This window comes from Pleurodeles waltl, chromosome 8 (genome assembly GCF_031143425.1).
Source record: "Pleurodeles waltl isolate 20211129_DDA chromosome 8, aPleWal1.hap1.20221129, whole genome shotgun sequence".
In the NCBI taxonomy this organism is placed as follows: Eukaryota; Metazoa; Chordata; class Amphibia; order Caudata; family Salamandridae; genus Pleurodeles; species Pleurodeles waltl.
This window is the reverse complement of record NC_090447.1, coordinates 194832953-194852517: the sequence shown is the minus strand read 5'-3', so window position 1 is coordinate 194852517 and position 19565 is coordinate 194832953. Positions and strand designations below refer to the sequence as shown.

The following is a 19565-nucleotide window of genomic DNA, read 5'->3' as shown; positions in this document are numbered from 1 at the left end:
GAAATTTCGTTGGAACTCTTGCAGGGTGCTGGCTTAAGAATAATGTAATTCAAGCATTTCCAATGGTTTCACAGCTCACTTTAAATCCTATGATTCGTATCAAATAGAGATTTGCCAAAATGGCCATGGGTGCCTTCACCAAATCCAGCATGTTCCCTGGCCATTTGTTATCTTTTCAACTTGTACAAGAGTATGCAGCTAAAATCACCCCTTCTTAATATATGGTGCAAAAGTTTGTGCCCAGTCTTAGGGTCCACCTTGGAGCAATGAATGGGTTTCCATGGAGAACAGCAATTTACTTCAGGCATTTAATTCCAATATGTCCATTAGATTACAATTATCTTTTTGTTTTGTTCATGTCAGCACAACAGAGACAATAATGAATTTTACTTTACGCAGTCTCACACATTCCAGTTCATTCTAATTATTCATTTTATTTATTGATTCAGTTAGTTAAAAACCACAACAATTTTGCCAATTTGCAAAGTGTAGGAAAGTCCTCCTTTTTTGCCTGATCACCCCCACTCTTTTTGGATAGGTACTGGTGGTTACTGACTCTTGGCTGTGCCCTGGGTACTGCTAACCAGTCCCAGGGCCTGTGCTCTGTGTAAAATGGATATGCAAATTAGGCTAATTATAATTGGCTAAGTTAACCTACCTATAAGTCCCTAGTATATTGTAGGGTATGTAGGTTTAGGGACCACAGCATAGGTGGTGCACACCTAGGTGCACTGCTGAGGTGCCCAGTGTCATTTTAAAAGCAAGCCTGCCTTGCTGGCTGCTTTTAAATTAAAGTTATATGCAAATTCGACTTTGGAATTAAAGGTACTTCCAAAGTCTTAAACTACCTTATTTTTACATATAAGTCACCCCTAAGGTGTGCCCTATGTGCCCCTAGGGCTGGGTGCCATGTAACTATAAGCAGGGACTTTATAAAAATAGATTTATAAGCCCCGGTGAGGTAAAAACAGCCAAATTCGTTTTTCCCTTATTGAAGTAAATGGCCTTCATAGGCTAGAATGGGCAGACTTTATTTTAAATTTTAAAGTCTCCTTAAATGTTACATACCAAGAATTTGGTATCAAATTAATTGTTGTAATAAATCCCACAACTTCCAGTTGTTGGATTTAATATAACTTGTTCAGGTAAAAAGTTTAGACTTTACCTAAAAAGTTGCAAATTTCAGCTCTGCATTGTTTTTGCTGCTGTGCTCTGATTGGCCAGCCTGCAGCAGCTTCTGCCAGGCTGCCTTGATGAGGTGTGAAGTGGCCTGGCTTCACACAAAGGAATGTGCTTGGGGGAGAGAATCTCCCCTCAGCAGATGGTGAGGCAGGAAGGGGGAGGGCTGCCAAACTGGTCTTCAAAGGCAGAGAAGGACATCTGGAGCACCCAGCAACACCCCCACATCCTGCAACCCCAGACAGCTAGGTGCCCCCTTGATTAGATTAGGAGAGGGCAGGAGAGGGGTGTGTTTATGATTTTTAGCCACACCAGTGGGTGGGCTCAGCCAGATGTAACCTCCAAAAATCAGATTCAGCCATGTTGGATTTTTAGAGACTGTTGCCTTTTGGGATGGATTTTTGCCACACTTCCCAGGAAGTGGTCATCACAGGGGGACAACCCTGTACCTGATTGGAGAACCAGGGCCCCCCTGCTTTTCACCCAGGAGCAAGAATAAAACTGGCAGACCTGCCCCCACACCTCAGATCCCCGCCAGATTTCAAGAAGAAAATAACTAAAGGAGAAGAAGGACTGCCCTGCTGGACCCCTGGCCTGCACCTGGAACCTGCACTCAGAAGGACTGCACGAGCTGCACACTTGGGCTTCACCACAAGAAGGACTTTGCCTGGCTTCGACTGGTTCAAGGAGGGACTCCCTGTTTGCTACAGGTGAAAAATTGCTAACCAGAGTCCCCCTGCACCAACTCCTGAAAAGTGACCAGCTGACCACTGTCCAGTGGCCAAAAAGGAGTTTGCGCCAGGTGCATTCTGGGAGTTGAAGTCCGCACCCCCCAAGGACCATCACAGAACTTCTGGACCCTTGGGGTGAGCTGTGGACCCCAAAAGAACCTTAAAAGAACATCTGGGTGAAGCCCCAGAAGTTTGGAGAAGATTTGAAAAAATTTGTAAAAAAGCTCCAGAGAGGGACCAACCCGCCGCGGAAATTCTAGCCTGCTTGCCTCAACCACGACCCGGCCTGACTTCGTGGTTCATCCCGGTAAAGAAAAACATCCGAAAAAGAGACTAAGTCCAAAGGTAAAAAGTTGACCAGGACCTCCCAGCCATCGTATCCGAGAAGGGCTCCACGGACGTCGGATCAAGATCCAGGTTTACCCCGGTCGAAGGATTTTCATCTCGAAAAAACGACTAAGTCCGAAGGTAAAAGTCTCCACCAAGGAAACCCACATCGCGTATCCGGACAAGGGCTCCAGGAGGTCAGATACAACTGGCAGGTTCGTCCCGGTGAAGAAAAACTTCAAAATAAAGACTAAGTCAGAAGGTAACTTTTTAACCGAGGCCTCCCGCGACTTGTAGCCGAGCAGGGCTCCATCGCGGTCGGCCTGAAACTTTGACTTTGCCCCGGTCCTGGTGCAACCAGATGACCCGATTGGCGCTTTTTGTTTCTAAGCACTAGAAAAATAATAATTCTTTAAAAATTCATATCTCCGGTTCCCCTGAACCGATTTTAATCGTTTTTGTGTCATTTTAAAGATAAAAATAGAAACTATTTTTATAAATTGGTTTTGGATTTTTAAACTGTTTCCTGTGTTTTATTTAATTACTGTTTTGTGATATTTGAATGCTTTACACACTGTCTCCTAAGTTAAGCCTTGACGCTCGTTGCCAAGCTACCAAGGGTTGAGCTGGGATTAATTTACTGAGACCTAACTGTACCTAGGTGGAGGTTAGTGGCTTGTTGCTAGGTGTAGGTACCTACCTGCCCTTACCAATAACCCATTTTCCAACACAAAGTAAAAACATTCGGAAAAGAAAAAGAAGGAAAACAAGAATTTAAAACCAGGAACTTAAATGTAGATTGAAATGTTAAAAACTGAAATAAATACATCTTTGAAGAATGACTCGGTTGTAGTGAAGGATAAAAGTTCTTCAGGCCGGAAGTACAGGATGTGTTAGATGGGAGAACATAGGTTTGTTACTGTCTCGGGCTTAAGAAGTGTCTTAGATACTTATGAGACTACCGTGGTAGGCGGCTGCCTGACACCTGGAGCTAAAACCGGAACATCGTATAACGTGTATCAAGAACTTGTCAAGCTCACTGTTTGACTGTGGGGAACAGTATGCATAACGTGTTTCAAGAATTTAACAAACTTACAGTTTAGCAGGGGGTCATGGGGATTGAAAGAGGCAACTATGGCTCCCCTGTAGGTCCTGATAGCTCTGTTGGTGTCGTTCTAATTATTACAAAGATTTTTGAAACGTCTACATCATCTATTGAGTATTGAATGGGTTGAAAACTCCTTTCATTGGGTATCTTACTAAAAGATGTAACTGTTATTCAAATCGGCTTTAGACTACTGGTCAAAAGAAAAAGGTTAAATTGATCACTGGACACAAATAGTGTGAACATGGGAAGGAAATTCTCTCACACTAATTACCTACAGCAGGCTTCTCGTACCAGTAGCTCGTGAGCTTAAGAAGCTCATATTACACAAAGGTTGGAGATCTCTGACCTAGAGAAAAATGAGTGGATGAGTCTCTAGTCATACTGAAGATATGAACCAATGCGCCTATTTGACTGCCCCCCTCTACTGCACTGCAAGACGGCATGGCAGAGAGCGAGCCCCATGCCCTGCTGTTTCCATCATTGTAATGCAGATTATTCTGTGAGGCTGTCCAAGGCACATTATATAACTCACTGCTGTCACTGTACACAAATGATGCTTATAGTGATCCATTTGAATGTGGCTTCCTTTTAAAATTTTCTTAATTTGTAAGCACGATACACTGTTTAAATATTTTTATAATTGTAAACTTTACATGTTTCTTGAAAGTAAAGCTTTGCTTTGTCTTGTGTGCAAGATTCTGAAGTAGACTTGCTAAAATGTCTCATCTTCACATAAACTCACTGCTAAATTATTATTTCTTGAAAGTTCTCTGATATATGAAGGTGCAATGCTGCTGAGGCAACCCTACAAATTGCAGAAGATAGTGCTTGCTTTCTCACCTTGATAACTAGCAATAGTGGTTGAAGAGATGGAGGGCTTTATGCCATAAAAGTTATTTGGTAATAATCATGATACTTGTTCGATAAAGAAAGAAACAGAAAACAACTGGTTGACCACGTTATCCTGCGTACTTTTATTGTGTCGTTACAATAATGTTTAAGGCAGAACACATGCATTTCCTGAAAAATGTCTATTCAGTTTGCAAAAAATGTACCTGCAACAGTATGTGCCTGATTCACAAAGCTTAGGGCCTCATTAACAAAGCCCTGGAGGCACACTGAGTCACTGGAGTATCATTTTTTTAATGCTCCTGTTGCACAATGTGCCCGCCCATATTTACAAGGCCACGCAAAGCCACTTTGCATAAGTTTTCATGACCCTGTAAATATGCCCCCCTTTCACGCATAACTGTGTGAAAGGGGCGCTACATGGGTGTTGCTGTGGGTGTTCCCAGGCAATACCCATAGAATCTGATGGAATCGGACGCATTCCCAGATTTACAAGCCTGGGAATGCGTCAGATTCCTATGCCACCTCAGGAGTGGCATTAAAGGTGTGCAACAGGTCTCTGTGTTGATGACAGGATTGTTTTTGTGCAGGAAGGGGCTCCAACAATCCAGAAAGGCATGTTCCTCTTTCTGTGTTTTGCAGAATGCAGCATACGTAGAAAGAGAAAACAAGTAGGAGTAATGAAGATGTTTCTCCTTGTTGCACCCGCCCTGGGGAGGCATACAGTTATGACGCATTCCCAGGTATACAGATTCTTGTAAATCTGGGAATGCGTCAAAATCCATGGGTGTTGCGTGGGAACACCCACAGCAATGCCCATGGCACGCCTCCCTTACCCAGTGTAAGGCAACCCAGAGACTTGTGCCGAGTTGCCTTATACCTTATCTACGAGGCCATGAAAAGCTACGCAAGGTGACTTTGCATGGCCTTGTAGATATGGGTCTGCCACTAGTGCAGCACGAAAAGTGATGTACCCGCAACGCAAGTTCCTTGTAAATATGGCCCTTACTTTTTTCAATTACACAGCCTTAAACATAGGGGAGAGCGGTGCTGAAGTCAAGTTGATCGAGATGGTTTTTGAGAGATGTTGGTATGCTTTGAATTTTATTCAGGCTCCTCCCAGATCTTTGGTCTGGGGTCCAAGTGTCCCAGTAAAAGGAGTGGCAGGAACAAAATAACCTGGATTGTGGCTGGGTGTACCAAGGTTTGGCTATAGTAAAGTAGAACCTAGAGAGTAGGCAAGCCTATCAATATTGAAGATGGTGTCAAGGCACCTCGAAAAATGCATGCCAATGCAAGGAACATACTGAGGTATCACTTGCACGTGGGGTGACACTGATAGCTTAGATGAGCATGAAGATAAATTAGTAATCCATCACTGGGTTGATGGGAGGCAGTCTAAGATTTAGGCATTACGGTGGGGTACGAAGGTGTAGAATGGAAAAAGATCTGAGTATCCTTGGTGTATTGACTGTAGGGGACATAAAATGCTAAATGGCATCACATAGATTGGAAAGACATGGTGGGGGAAATATGAGGAGACCCACACAACGATTATTGTGCAGTCCCCACACAGACTGAAAATTGGAGAGGGTGCATGCCCAAAGCATGAGAGTTGGGATAACACGAGGAAGAGACTCATTAGGAGGCTAGTATAGTATGTATCTTGCTCAGGACTAGTATTGTTTTCTGGGTCTTCAATATATTGAAGAAGATTTAAAGATATAACATACATATGGATGCTGAAAGACTGGTATCAAGAAGAAGTTTATGTTGAGGAGATGAATGTAGAGAAACACATTTGCTGACAATCAAATTAATCACACATGTACAAGCATAGGGGGTACAAACTGGATTCAGAAATAAAATCTAATTATGAAAGATAATATAGAAGTGGATATACCAATAATTCTGTCTTGTAGAACTAGGCAGGAGTTAACATTTAAAGTCATTCAACTTCTGATAAAACAGTCAGGGTTAAAGAAGAACTTGGAAAAGAATTTGTAGGGAGGAGCTACCATCTCCTGATGATGTGAGTTCTGCACTGAAGGTCAATAATGCACTCTACAAGCGATCTGTTAGGAGGCAATCTGTGACTGTGCGTCACACATGATGCCCAAACTGTTTTTAGTTTACAAAAATATTTACAGATAATTGTACAGAAATTAATAAATATGAGAAGGTTATACAATTACAATAGCCATGAGAGCCCCTGTTTCAAGATGCAATTGATTGAAGAACAGCTATAGGAGTCTGCTAAGGCGGCTGCTTGTGAGGTATTAAAGGCCAAATGGTAGAGTCATTGGATATAGGTGTAACTATGTGGACGATGACAGATGCTTTCTAAGCAGGATTAATAAATGTGATAAGGTAGGAATCTGAAGAATATGCAACCTAAATAGGAAGTCTGCATGAAAGGAAAGTACAGATTTTTGTAGATTTAAAGGATGCAAAAGGTCACTTGCAATTAAGTGGCTGAAATGTGTCCTCTGTGTTGACTGATATTTTTACCCCTATGTAAACAGCAAGAGTAGTTTCACAGGAAAAAGAAAATGTGCAGCAGTTCTGCCATGACATGCCCGCCAGCATGGCTGACCAATTGCCACTTATGTTATTTGCGTAGATAGAAAGGCAAAATGGGGGTTAATCCTCAGGAATCATACAACTAATAGCCTTGAGGCAGTAGGACATTTCACCCTGAGAGAGTAACTCATTTCATTACATTTGCTGATAAAGTCTACCATGGTTTATGTGCTGGTCCCACACAAAAAAATGAAACCAACAGCAATTATGTTGCAAATATCGTCCTAACTTGGGCTCCCTTTTCCAATGTCATCTCCAGTGGCAATTAAGTCATTTTGAATGATAGACCAAACAGTTCATGAACAGTTCCAATGGAAAGTCTGTGGGTCATTTAGAGATTGGTGGAAGTGGAAGACCACAATGATTCATCAGGGCTCCCATCCTGGCAAATGCACAGTTCCCCTTTCTCTATTTAGATTTGGGGCAAGTGCTGAGTTTCTGACAGTATAACACCTGCTGTCTCTGCCGTTAGACACCTCTGATCTCATGGTCCTTTGGCTTCAGAGCTACCCATCCATAATGACAGCCCTCCTGTCCCACCTAAACTATGGTGACCTTCACTATGGAGTCAAGCCGTTGCTGGGCAAGGAAATTGCCTAATGCTTTCAACAACCAGGGAGAAGCTCTCCACATGAGAATCGCTGATTTTTTTGTCTTTCAAGAAAAAACTCCTGTAATCAGCCATTTACGACCCTAAATGTGTTTTGTTATGTATTAATCCCAAACTGCAATTTGATAATATGTTACTGAATCACAGTTCGGAATTGTGAATACATTCCGATTCGTTATTTGGAAGGTGTGTGTTTAGTGCACCCCTTCGAAATTCTGAATCAGAATGGGATTTATGAATGTTTTGCAACAGAATTATATTTGCTAAAGTATAAGTTTTGTAGAACCCTCTGATGTAAGAAAGCACTACTTTTCCACCTTAACATCAATATTTCCTGGAATTGTAGATTATACGTGATTTTTAAAAGATACTTAAATAACTGTATTCACTACTTTTGAGATTTTTCCCTTTTAAATCCCCCATCAACTGCAACCTCAACTTGTGTGAAAAAATTGTTGTCATTGCCAAACCTATTATTATGATTATTATTACTACTAATGACAATTTATTTAACTGGAAAATGCTTTACATACCTATCTACTTATCATGAGGTCTCTACAAATGTTAATTTCTAATTCTGTACTGTTTTTGTTGTCTTCTTAAACCTATGGTTTACACATCCCCTGAATTTGTAATTTAACTTCCTTTCTGACGTTCTTCTTCATGCCCTTCCCCGCTTTCAACCAGTAGTAAAATGAGAGCCAGGCTCCAGGCAGCCTTGCATAGAGAAAACTGAACATCGGATGCAATGGCTTTGTATACTAGCTGCACCACCGGTAGCCACGCTGCTGTCTAACACCATGACATGTCTCATTAAGAGCCTGAAAAGTGCCACCATAAAATCCCAACAGTGAAATAACTATAACAAGCAGCAACGCCTACAAAACCATCCGATTTACCTGTCTAAGAAACGAAACACTCCAGACAGACAATCCAGGAGCCAAAATGTCACCAGTTAAGAGATAAACATGTATAAGAAGAAAAAACCCAGTAGACAGAAATTCACCATCAATGCTATAGAGGCTAACAATCCCTTCAACATCAGAACAGCCCAAATAGTAATTCAGAAAGAAGGCGAAAACTCCTCTCTTGAGGGAAAGTAATGATAACCTAATGTAACCAGGACTTTGTTATTTCAGTTCAGGAGAAGAGGTGCTTTGAAGGAGCCACATGGGTACATTTATGGTGAGAGCAGTTTTGAGGTAAGAGGTATATTTCTTTCCCTGCAAAAACGAATGTTCTAGGATATGGATGATGTGTTAGAGTACAGCGAGGTAGTAATTTTGACAAAACACAAAGATTGGCTGTTGTGTAGCAAAAAAACATTTCAGTGTTCACAAAAGTACAAAGGCTCATAGGTAGGATCGGGGTTTATCCGGGAGAGGAAAGTCAGAGAGAGGGAAAAAGTTGTTTTGTGGGGATAGGAAAACTGACAAAAACAGAACCAATTTGAAGAGAAGACCAACAGAAATGAGGAATGCAATAGGTAGTATTTCAAGCTGTCATTCCATCTACTTCTGTGCACACTTAGGGGCATGTTTACAAGGAACTGGCGCATCGAGTCCGATACGCCAGTTTCCTTCTGTCACCCTGCGCCTTCCTAACGTCACCATGGTAGACCTGTATTTACAATACAGCGCACCATGGTGACGTTAGGACAATTCTGTCAAAAGTTTTGCCACTATTGTGCCACTTTGCTAGACTAGCGTCTACATTTTGGCGCTAGTCCATCAAAGCACAGGGAGGCCCATAGGCTAATGCACTAGCCCCCTGAGCAGGCGTTAAAAAATGACGCTAGAAGTACTCAATGAAGTCTTGTAGATTTCACTGCACCATTTGTTCAGCCTCCCTGCTGGGGAACACCCCACTTGAATACATTATATCTGGTGCAGTTATAATGTGGCGCAAGGGGTTACAAAGCGTCGCAATGCCTGCATTGCACCACTTTGTAAATATGGCACAGGGTGGGGGACTGGTTAGCGCCGCCTTATGGTAAAAAAAAAAGATGTGAAGGCAGCATTAGGGGCTTGTAAATATGCACCGTAGTTTGTGTGTGCAATTGGTATAGTTTAACAGCTTAATAGGCCTAATGGATAACTTTGTGCAATCCGTATAAAGCAGATACAAACAGTTCCAGATCCATTGAGTCTTTCATCCTTCGAAGGATGATAAAATTCCTGAGCTGGGAGGCCCACGGAAATGTTTTGGAATGGGCTCCACCAAAGCCTGTGACAGCTCTGTCCATGGTGGGGTTACACATTTGGTAAAATAAAAACCCAAAAGCAAAAAAATGGGTGTGTGAAGTTGCAAAGGTTTTCGTCCACATAAAAATTTACAAGTTTAGTGAGTTATGTGAATATTACAAAGCTAAAACAGCAGGCACAATGTGTAATCAGTTTTCACAGGGAAACAAATATTTTTCAAATTCATTCTTAATAGTAGGTAGTTCAAATTAATTTTTTAATGGTAGGTAGTTCTCAGAAAAAATACATCGCCGGAAATCTTTTCCACAAAAACATTTTTGTATGAATGCATATTGTCATGTAGGCAGACTTTTGAAAAGATGGCACACATCAGTGGTTAAATTATGACTTTGCACACGACTTAAACACGTTTAATTAAAATAGGATATGCACTGATTTAAGATGCTATACAATATTACGTGGTTAACAATTTAGATTATTAAATAAATCAATATAGATAGAACCTTTGTGAACCCTTCGTCAAAAGACTTTCTTCAAAGAAACAACTGTAGCCATTGTTGTTTAGTGTGTGCCTTTTTATGCTATCCAGTCACCTGTATGCTGAAACCTTTAATGAAATCACCATGACAATTAACGCCTCCCATCGTTAAATAAAAAGCAGCTTCTAAACATCAACTCTGTGTTTGCGTTTGGGTTGTTTCAATAATTTACTTGGATTTGAATGCAGAGTACATGATTTAAAAATGTTATCTTGATCATTAGAGGCATTCGACCATGTCTGTGAAGCAGTTGCCAAAGAATGCATGCTGAAAGAATTCTTACCAATAGGTGTTCCAACACCATAACCCTTAGAATCGATAAGTCCCCCTATTTGCGTGAGGTTGCAATTTCTTTGCGTGACATATTCTATGCTCGTCGACTCCATCAGCAAAGCATAGTCAGTAGTGAGCACGCGCTGGATTCCCTCGTCATTGTTCTTCACCAGTGCTGTTTGTTGCCTGCTACTCATAAATGCCCACATTTTTTCGTAGGTTGAAATTTTGGATTTCTGCAAATGCAAACCACAGTTATTAATAGACGATTGCAGCCTGCAATGCATTTCAAATTAAGTTAATAAATAACAGCAAAAACTCCCAAAAATGCCCAAGTTGAATAATTATATTACATCTAAAAATAGTTCACAGCATAATGTAACCATGAGAGGAAATTTCACCAAGCGCAAACAGTAACTAAAAGTTTGCCTTCCCCAGGAGCAGCCTCCAGCACATGGGATCTTAGGTTGGCGTGGCAGTCAGCATTGGCTGTGCTCGATGATGCGCTCCATCTGTATGATGGCGTAGGGTTGATGTCACAACATGTCATCACAGTGCGCACCACTTCCAGGCCCTTCATAAATGTGGAGGTTGCATACATGCAACTTTTAGGTGCAGCACACCTTGTGACAGTGAATTAAAAACCTACCCACAAACGTATTAGATGATTGTAAGGCTGAGCAGTATCAAGTTTAATCAGAAGTAGGTTGTGCATTACGGTCCAGTACTTCAGATAGCAGCACTGATGCCAGTTGCTAACTCCTTATTTTTACAGGTCAAAATTTGCCAGCAAGTTTGGGAGAGAAGAGAAAGAGTTTTGCATGGAATAATAAAAAAATACAAGACGGACCATTATCAAACCCTTCACCATTTGGGCTCTTTTCAAAGATTCAATTGCCTTTGGACCTTACATCTGTTAAAGCCTGTCCGATTGGGATGAATTCCTTTTGCAATAGATGTTTAATGCCATGTACAAATGGAGGCTGGTGGCATTCTGGGGTTGTATGTCAAAATATCATGAATCTAACATCAATCTACAGGAATATTATGGCTACCAAAATATGATGGAGGTATACAGTTATATATAGGCAAGTATAGATTTAACATTTTGAATTCCATGTCTTTGTACATTGAACATATGCATGTTGTCAAGGTATGTATCTGTAGAGTTAAGTATAGTAAACCTTAACTTACCAATAGATACTTAGTTGGAAGATATTTTGGTAGTGGGTATTTTGACTATTACATTTTGGCAGGATGATATTGAATTCATGATATTGTGTTGCCCTATCACTCCGGACCACCATGTCCTATCAAAATGGAGATCATTAACTGCTGAATTGTTTTGTGATTCTTTTTTGTCGACCTGCAGACAAAAGGACATTTGAGGGATGGGATCTAGAGGGGAAAAAGGCAAAAATGGCCCCAAAACGAAAGCTATCATCGAAATCGATCTGCAGTAACAAACAAAAGATAAAGGTATCTTAAAGTTCCAAAGGTCCAATGCAGCACTTTTACAGTTGACTGCGCACAAGCCTTCCATTCATGCATGATTGATGAAGGAACGTGGACTACAGAAATGAACTATATAGTTCAACATTTTTAGAAAACGTGATATATCATAAAAAAACAACAATTATTTATTAAGCCAAATACTGAAGCAAATGTATGCATACACTAACCGAGGAAAGGACCATTTAAAAGATAGACAAGTAAGTCGATGCAGGAGTTGTTTCTGAAAAATAACTATGTGGGTGAGGAATCATTTTAGAGAATGTGTCTTGGTGGCCATGCACAAACACATAGGCCGATCAGTTCCCAATTACAGATGGTCTAAATGAAAGTTTCCCTACAGAGCTGACAAATGTAACACTTCCTTAAATCTGAGATTTTATGTCAATTTATGCAAACGTTTACACACCAGAAAAATGATGCTTCAAAAAAACTTTTTTAAAAATTGAAAACAATAATACAGCTAAAACATTTTTTTCAAATAAATTCTCCAGCTTTAAAGATTTGTTTTTTTTTAAACAATACCTATATTTACTGACATTTCCTTTAGTTATTATTTTTATATTAGTTTTTATTAAACATTTCTACAAAGTTTAAAAGAAACTTCAAAAAGTTTCATAGGAAATATTTCCCAACTTTGCACATCTCTAGTCCCATAGTATAATTAAGGGTTGTGCCCTTGGAGAAGGGACAAGATGCGTCAATTTTGATATTTTGCTCCTGGCCATTTCAGATGCATAAGAATAAAATTCAGAAAATTGCATTGGTTTAAAACAGAGCTGTGAAGATAATTAAATAAAGCAAAAATGAAATCTACTAGCAATTTAAAGTACAGCAGGTTAATGTACTTTTTTCTAAAACTAGACAATTACCGGTTGGGAGAGTTCCCGAATTACCAAAAAGTGGTCTTGGTGCCTCTTTCAAAATGAGAATAGATTGGATTTCTCTAATCTCTTTTGGCAAGCGGGATCTAAAATCCAGGCACAAAACAGGCATTTCCGGAGTTTTCCTGTGTACTGGGCAAAAAGTATTGTGTGGGGCCACTATAGTGCGTGCACCTGTTTTATTGTTAAGAAATATATCCACCAGGTTAAGAAAAGATATTACCTTTTCAGCATCTGATGCCATTTAGTGGTACTGCTTTGTCAGCTGTTTCACATTTAATAAACAGGGCAGGCTCGCTCATAAATCTGTGAAGATATTTTGCTGCTCGAGTGCTGAGCCCTGAAGACGTGCACGCTTAGGGAACATTTGCATCTTCTGCCCAACTACTTCTCACAGTCCTGGCATAACAACACAGAAACTGTCATGGGACTGGCTATGAAGAGAGTTGAGGTCAATTTAGAGACTTCTTTTGCAGACTTCAGAGTTACAGAAGAGGGCCGATGTAAGCTGGTGAGAGGTCATAAAGCTCTTGAGCACAAATATTATGTATGTCCTAGTATGTTTTATGCAGGAGCATTGTTTGGGGTAAGCCATGTGTACGTCCAGATTGTAGTCGATGGTGCCACGGAAGGCAAATGTGAGCTCAGTGATCTCTGGAATTGTACATGGTTCCTAAAGTAATTTGTTTTACTGGTTTTCTTTTTTATTATGTTGTTTATTTTATTGGTGCTAGTTTCTTTCATTTTTTCCTTCCACATTTTTATTGTTTATTGGCTTGGCAAGAGATATGAACCTCTCTTTAATTACCTCTGCTCTCCCACCCACGGCTCACAAAGGTAGATGAAATTACAGCCAATAGGTGTCGGGTTTCTCCATGGAAAAGAAAAAAATAGTACAGATGTACCTTTGTGTCACATTTCCTCAGGTGGACATACGTACTTGCGACATTCCCACAGAGATGATTAGGTATGTGTTTTTCCCCTGAATACATTGTAAATTGGGCCAATGACATAGACTGGGCTCCAGATGTACAGAAATTGATTTGAAAACATTTGTATATTTTTAAATCGATTTCCTAAAGGTTTGAATTTGAGAACCACAGAGAGGAAGCCTGGACGCACTGATGCTGAAGGACCGACAAGAAGACGAAGCTCCACCACGTCACTGAGCATCGTTCTTGCTTGCCATCCGGCCCGATCCACTTGCCTCCCAGGCCTTAGCACAGCAGACCAGCCACCCAGCAGCGTGTCGCCCCCCCCCCCATCCGCACAGCATGGCCCCAGTAATCAGAGGGCTGTCTTTAGGGGGAGAATTATTGGCACTGATTGCGACACGGCCGGTGAGCCAGTCAACACTACTGGCTGGCCTCAGGGCCACAAGGCTCCAGGTTCTTCATGTATTTGAAGGTAGCAGCACAGCAAGCAAGAGCGCAAGCAGCTAAGCGAGCACGGCAGCCATAGGCGGCTGACGCTGAGAGTGCACCCCGGTTCCTCACAGAAGAGGCACAGCTAGGTCTGGGTGCGGCTTGTGGGGCTACCAGAGAGCCTCGCTCGCCATCAGCCTCCTTGTTAAGGCCTGTAATCAGCAGTCAGCAGCCAGGCACTCAGCCTGGAACACCTAGTAAAAAAATATACTGTTACTGCTACTGACGCCAGCAACTAGCAAGCTATCCAGCAATAAAGCAACCTACAGACAGTGGGGCAGTGAAGCAGTGGGGCTGAGAGTCATTCAACGGAACATACAACAGGACAGACAAAGTCACCCTTCCTGCATTGCATTGCAAGGGAAAGGCAGGGTGGTCTGCAAGGGACGCAAGAGCACCCGTGCCTGGAAAAATCCCTTGGCCCACTGACCCACTCTGTGTAACTACTCGCCAACAACCAGCTAACAGCTTGTTGGGACACAAGATACACCACACGCAAGTGACACACTAACTGAGTCATCTATAGGAAAACATGACCATTATAAAGGACGTAATCTGACATAATCTGACCAACTCTGTAAGGGAGGTGCAACTTCACAGACAGAAGTCACCGACAGAAGTCACTGCGACAGAAACCGGCAGATCACAGCGCGACCAGGAGAGGCCACGCGTTTCAGACCTCGGACCCAAGAATTGTTGTGTGACGAGCCAAGCTCAGTGTAGAAGGTACAGAAGGCAGGGCCACTGTGGAGGGCTGGAGGACTTTGCCAGAGTTGGAGTGAGCAGAGAGGGCCAGGACTAGATTCTGGTGAGACTCGCCTCTTACCGTAACCCCCCTTACCGGCCCAGCCTGCTAGGAATTCCCTGGCATTACCAATACACATTACTGGGGAAACTTCAAGCTCCCCTATCTACATTACGGGTATTTCACTTCAAGTGAGAGGAGGAGTAATCTATAGGCAATAGGTACAGCCGGGGGGGGGGGGCAAGCAGAGTGTGGAGAGACTATGAGGATCCGCAGCTCCCTCCTTTTGATGGCCCATGAGAGAGTGCAGAATTTAATGAGAAGAGAGAAGGCAGCCTCGAACAAACAGGTGGGGGCGGACAAAAGGGGCATAGGTGAAGTACTCTGCTAGGTCCCTACCCACAACACAGGCAGCAATGGTTTGAAAGGAGAGTTCCCTGGGGCTCCAGGAGCAGTCACAAGAGGGATGCCAGAAGGTGAAGGGAGGGTCCAAAGGCATCATTGGGTACTTTACACCACTGGAGAAAACCACCAGTCACAGAACACCCCCTGGAGAAACAGTCCCAAGATCATACCCCGGCTGGAGATCCTTCCGTGATGGTGCAATCAGCCTGGGCAATAGCTGGGAGGACTTTACACCAAGCAATGCAGCACAAGAGTCAATGCCGGAATTTCAGCACCAAGAGCCCCAACTCGCCTGGAAATCCAATGCAATCAAATTGAGCACACTCCCCAACCACAAAGACGGGAAGTCCCGCTATCTCCAACCATAGTGATAAAGAGCAGAAGCATAGTCCCTGAAGTCTTCATAACTAAGGGCCATTGTACAGAAGGAAGCTAAGAAGGAAGCTTGGAATTAGAATTATCAATTCCAATGAAGAATCTGTCCTGCCCTCGCTGGCAGGCCTTTCTCAAGCAGGAGGAATTAGAGGAGGTCTTCAATAAAGATGAAGTGCAGTACTCAGATTAAGGGGGTGTCCACCAAATGCCTATAAAAAAAGAGTGTTAATCAGCCCACTACCAACATGCCGCTTGCATTCAAAACAGTGCAAAACCTTGGACTTACTGACAAAAAGGACGCCGTGCTCTTGACAGGATGGGACTACTTAAACAAAATGTTAACAGCCACAACAAATGCTACAATCTTTAATACAGACAAACTAGACATTCAAATTCAGATGTTGCAAAGTTTGGCAACCAATACCATGGCAATTGATAACAAGTTGGACAGATTCAATTTACTTATCAAAAAAGCACCAGCACTTGTGGAGGCTGGCAAGGAGCCAGTAAACCAGGCTCATCTTTGCCACTGTTGCCCAGTCCTGGACAAACTACAAGAACTATCATCAATTATGTCGACAATAGTGGTTAACTTAAAACAGGAATCTGAAGAGTGGAGAAATGGCAGGCTGCGCCCACCAAGGCCACAAGGCCCTGAAACAACAAACAGCCAGCAAGAAGGAGGGCCAAACGTTGCAGCACAGGCCGAAGTAAGTCCAGAACAGACATCAGGAGAAACAGCGGAAAGCCCAAATAAGGAGCATAAAATAGTGGAAGGACCCTTCGGTCCTGTTCTGTCCAGGAAAAATAAGAAACGTTTAAGGAAAATGCAGAATATTTCAGTTGTGTGCCAGGAAAACCAAGATCTACACCTCCCCAGAAACTGTAGCAACAGCGCACCAAGAGGGAAACTCAAAACCCCCCAAAAAAGTTCAGTCAAAAAGTTGAAATGATAGAACGCAGAACTACTGCTCAACCGATAGATACCAAGTTTCGGTCCAGAATCAGACAGCCAACGCCACAGGGTGGTAATAAACTTCAAAGACAGCAGAGAGAGGCAGAAAAGTTTTAGTTGAAAGTATGAACTTGGGGGACCTCAGTATTACAGCCTCAATAGGCAAGCTCGAAGGATTACGACCAAACTGCCCAAGGTCAGAAGCCCACATGCAGCCTGCACCCGTAGAAACCATGATTCAGACCTCAACATCCGGAGGCCAGGGCGGTACAGGAGAAGAACAAGGAGCCATCACCATACAGGAGGTGCACTGTGAATTAACAATAGTTTTGGAGCCCCACAAAAACTGTTTCCAACCAGATAGATACAAGACTTTCACCCAGGCAACCCATTTTGTGGGTGCCCCCAAGGAAACAAGAGAACAATCAAGTGATCCCAACTCTCTGAGATCCCTATCCTGGGATCCAAGACCATTGTGGCCCCTTGCAAACCCTTCTGCTCATCAGCTTAGTGCACATGCCACATATCAAACACCCACTGTGACAGAGCAAAAGGCAAGCACAGAGACGCCACAATTACATCAGTTCTGCATACCACAAAAGACCAAACAACAGCATGCTATCATCCACCGCACTCAAATGATAGGGGCACGCTTACCCTAATTTTTCATCCAACATATACATTTCAAGGCCCTTGGGATATCCTAAATAGAGGCAACCTTATGCGAATCTGCAACGCTATCCAAGAACTGGAATAATTAAACAGTAAAGATCTTGAATATGTAGCCTTTTTAGCACCTAGAAAGGGTGACTCAAGTGAGCGCACTGAAGTTTGTTTTAGCAGCGCGGATTTAGTGCAGTTGCTGTTGTCCAAGTCAGAAGTATTCGAACATTGGGGCATAGAGCTTAAGGAAGTGAACAGAGCAAAATATCCAACCTTCTTTATCCCTCAAAGAGCTAATGAAAAAAGTAATGGAGCCCTGACAACAAACTCCTGGGTAGCCAATAAGAGATCAGTCCTGCAACGTGCCAAGATTTTGCCTGGAAGCAGACTTGCAAAAAAGAGGAAGCCAGCAGGAACAAATTCTCCCTCCGATCCTGACACAGCTTTGCATCCTCAAAAATGGAGCTGGAACCAGTAACGCCAAAATAATCTCAACTTCTCGAACTCTGCCCAAATGTACGCTGGGTAATACAAAAGTAATATCCTGGAACATAGCGGGGGCAAGCAAAATCACTCAAGATCCAAACGTGGAATCCTTTTTGAGGGATTTTGACATCATTTAGCTACAGGAAACTTTGTAGAGAAGCTGAAAATCCATTAGCAGGGTTCCAAGAATTCTTTAGCCCAGCTGCAACAGCAAAGTCCAAAAGGCACCCAAAGGGAGGCCTATCAACTGCATAACCACAAGTAAATCCCTAAACGTAAGGAGCATTGACCTGCTACCAGCCCACATGTTAGCTGTCATCATTGAAAACTGGCTAATGGAATGGACATCAATATCTGTCATAATATTATACATTTACATCGATCCCAACGTGGCTGACAAACAGCATCTATTAGGTATAACGGAAAAGGAACTGCTATCTCTAAGGGCCTCAAATGGGATCGCCTTCTGGCTCTTCACAGGCAAATTTAATTTAAACATGGCCAACCATGGGAAAAGAAGTGCCAGAGAAGGAGCCCTGGATCAGTGCCTGGGCATCCCGCAGCAAGTATTGCGCTTCAGGGACGTGGATAAATGTCTTCATCCTCTTGTGAGAGCCTTAGAGGCCTTAAGGCTGAGGGCCCTGAATGGTTGATTCCCTAAAGATTGCCCAATAAACCTGATGCATAAATCAAAAAAATCTGCAACCACCCTAGATTACACATTTGCTTCTATGGCAATTTTCAAGTACTTTCAAGTTTTCAGTATAGAGGTTAGATGCAAAAGTGACCATCATTCTCAAATTATGAAAATTGTGAATAACAACCATTACACAGCGCATTAATATAGGAATACATAATCCATGAAGCCAACTACATCATATACGATGGTCTAATATGTGCATGGGGAAATACAAGCCATGGAAAATCAACTTATCACACGATCTAGGGGCCCAGGTGGATATAATCATCAAATGGATGGCAATGTTAATGTCAATAAGAAACCAGATAGCACCCATCCAGCGGTCCAGAGTGGGTTCACTCTAGAGTAAAAATAATTGGTTCAGACAAGCCCTAAAGCAGCAAAGGCAACAGCTCAACAAAACAGCAAGACTTATAAAGAAACAACACACGGATACCAGTCAACTCGGTGCCTTTCATGAACTAAGAGAGAAATTCAAGAAGGGAGTTTGGGAAGCAAAGCAGACCCACATAGACCAGGAATGGGTCAAAGTCATGGAGGTGTGCAAACAAAAGAACAGCCGTACCATGTGGTCCATTGTCAATCAATTGGACGTGGGGCCATAGGGACCCAAAGCAACACTGTGCCAGAGGAGAAGTGGATTGAGTATATCTCCAAACTGTACTGGTGTGAGGATGCTGCAAAGCTCAATACTATCTTAAACTGTAAGGTGAATCCCTTATCCTTTGAAGTACAAAAGATTGAAGGACAACTTTGACACTGTAGAACCAATGGGGTACCCAGCCCAAATGGCCTCCCGGCTGAGGTTTTAAAACACTATCCCGACTTTTGGTCTGACTAGCTCAGTAATATGTTCAATTCCTGCGTCACAGAAAATAAAATTCCTATTTCTTGGAAAGGGGCACATTTCCATCCAATCTCCAAGTAGTGCCCCTACGGGAACCCAGACAGCTATCATTTGATCACGTTGGTCGATACTGATACAAAAATATTTGCGGGTTGCCTGCTAGAGG

At 42.4% G+C, this 19565-nt stretch overlaps 1 protein-coding gene across 5 annotated transcripts in view; it reads right to left on the bottom strand.

Annotated features, from left to right (window-relative positions):
• The window catches only part of GRIK1 (glutamate ionotropic receptor kainate type subunit 1), a 990817-nt gene that overhangs the window by 115261 nt on the left and 855991 nt on the right, over nt 1–19565 (bottom strand). For all 5 annotated transcript variants that reach the window (XM_069204055.1, XM_069204056.1, XM_069204053.1 and 2 more), the window contains one exon: nt 10414–10639. In XM_069204055.1, coding sequence (XP_069060156.1) covers nt 10414–10639 — 226 coding nt within the window. The remainder of the gene's footprint in view (nt 1–10413; nt 10640–19565) is intronic.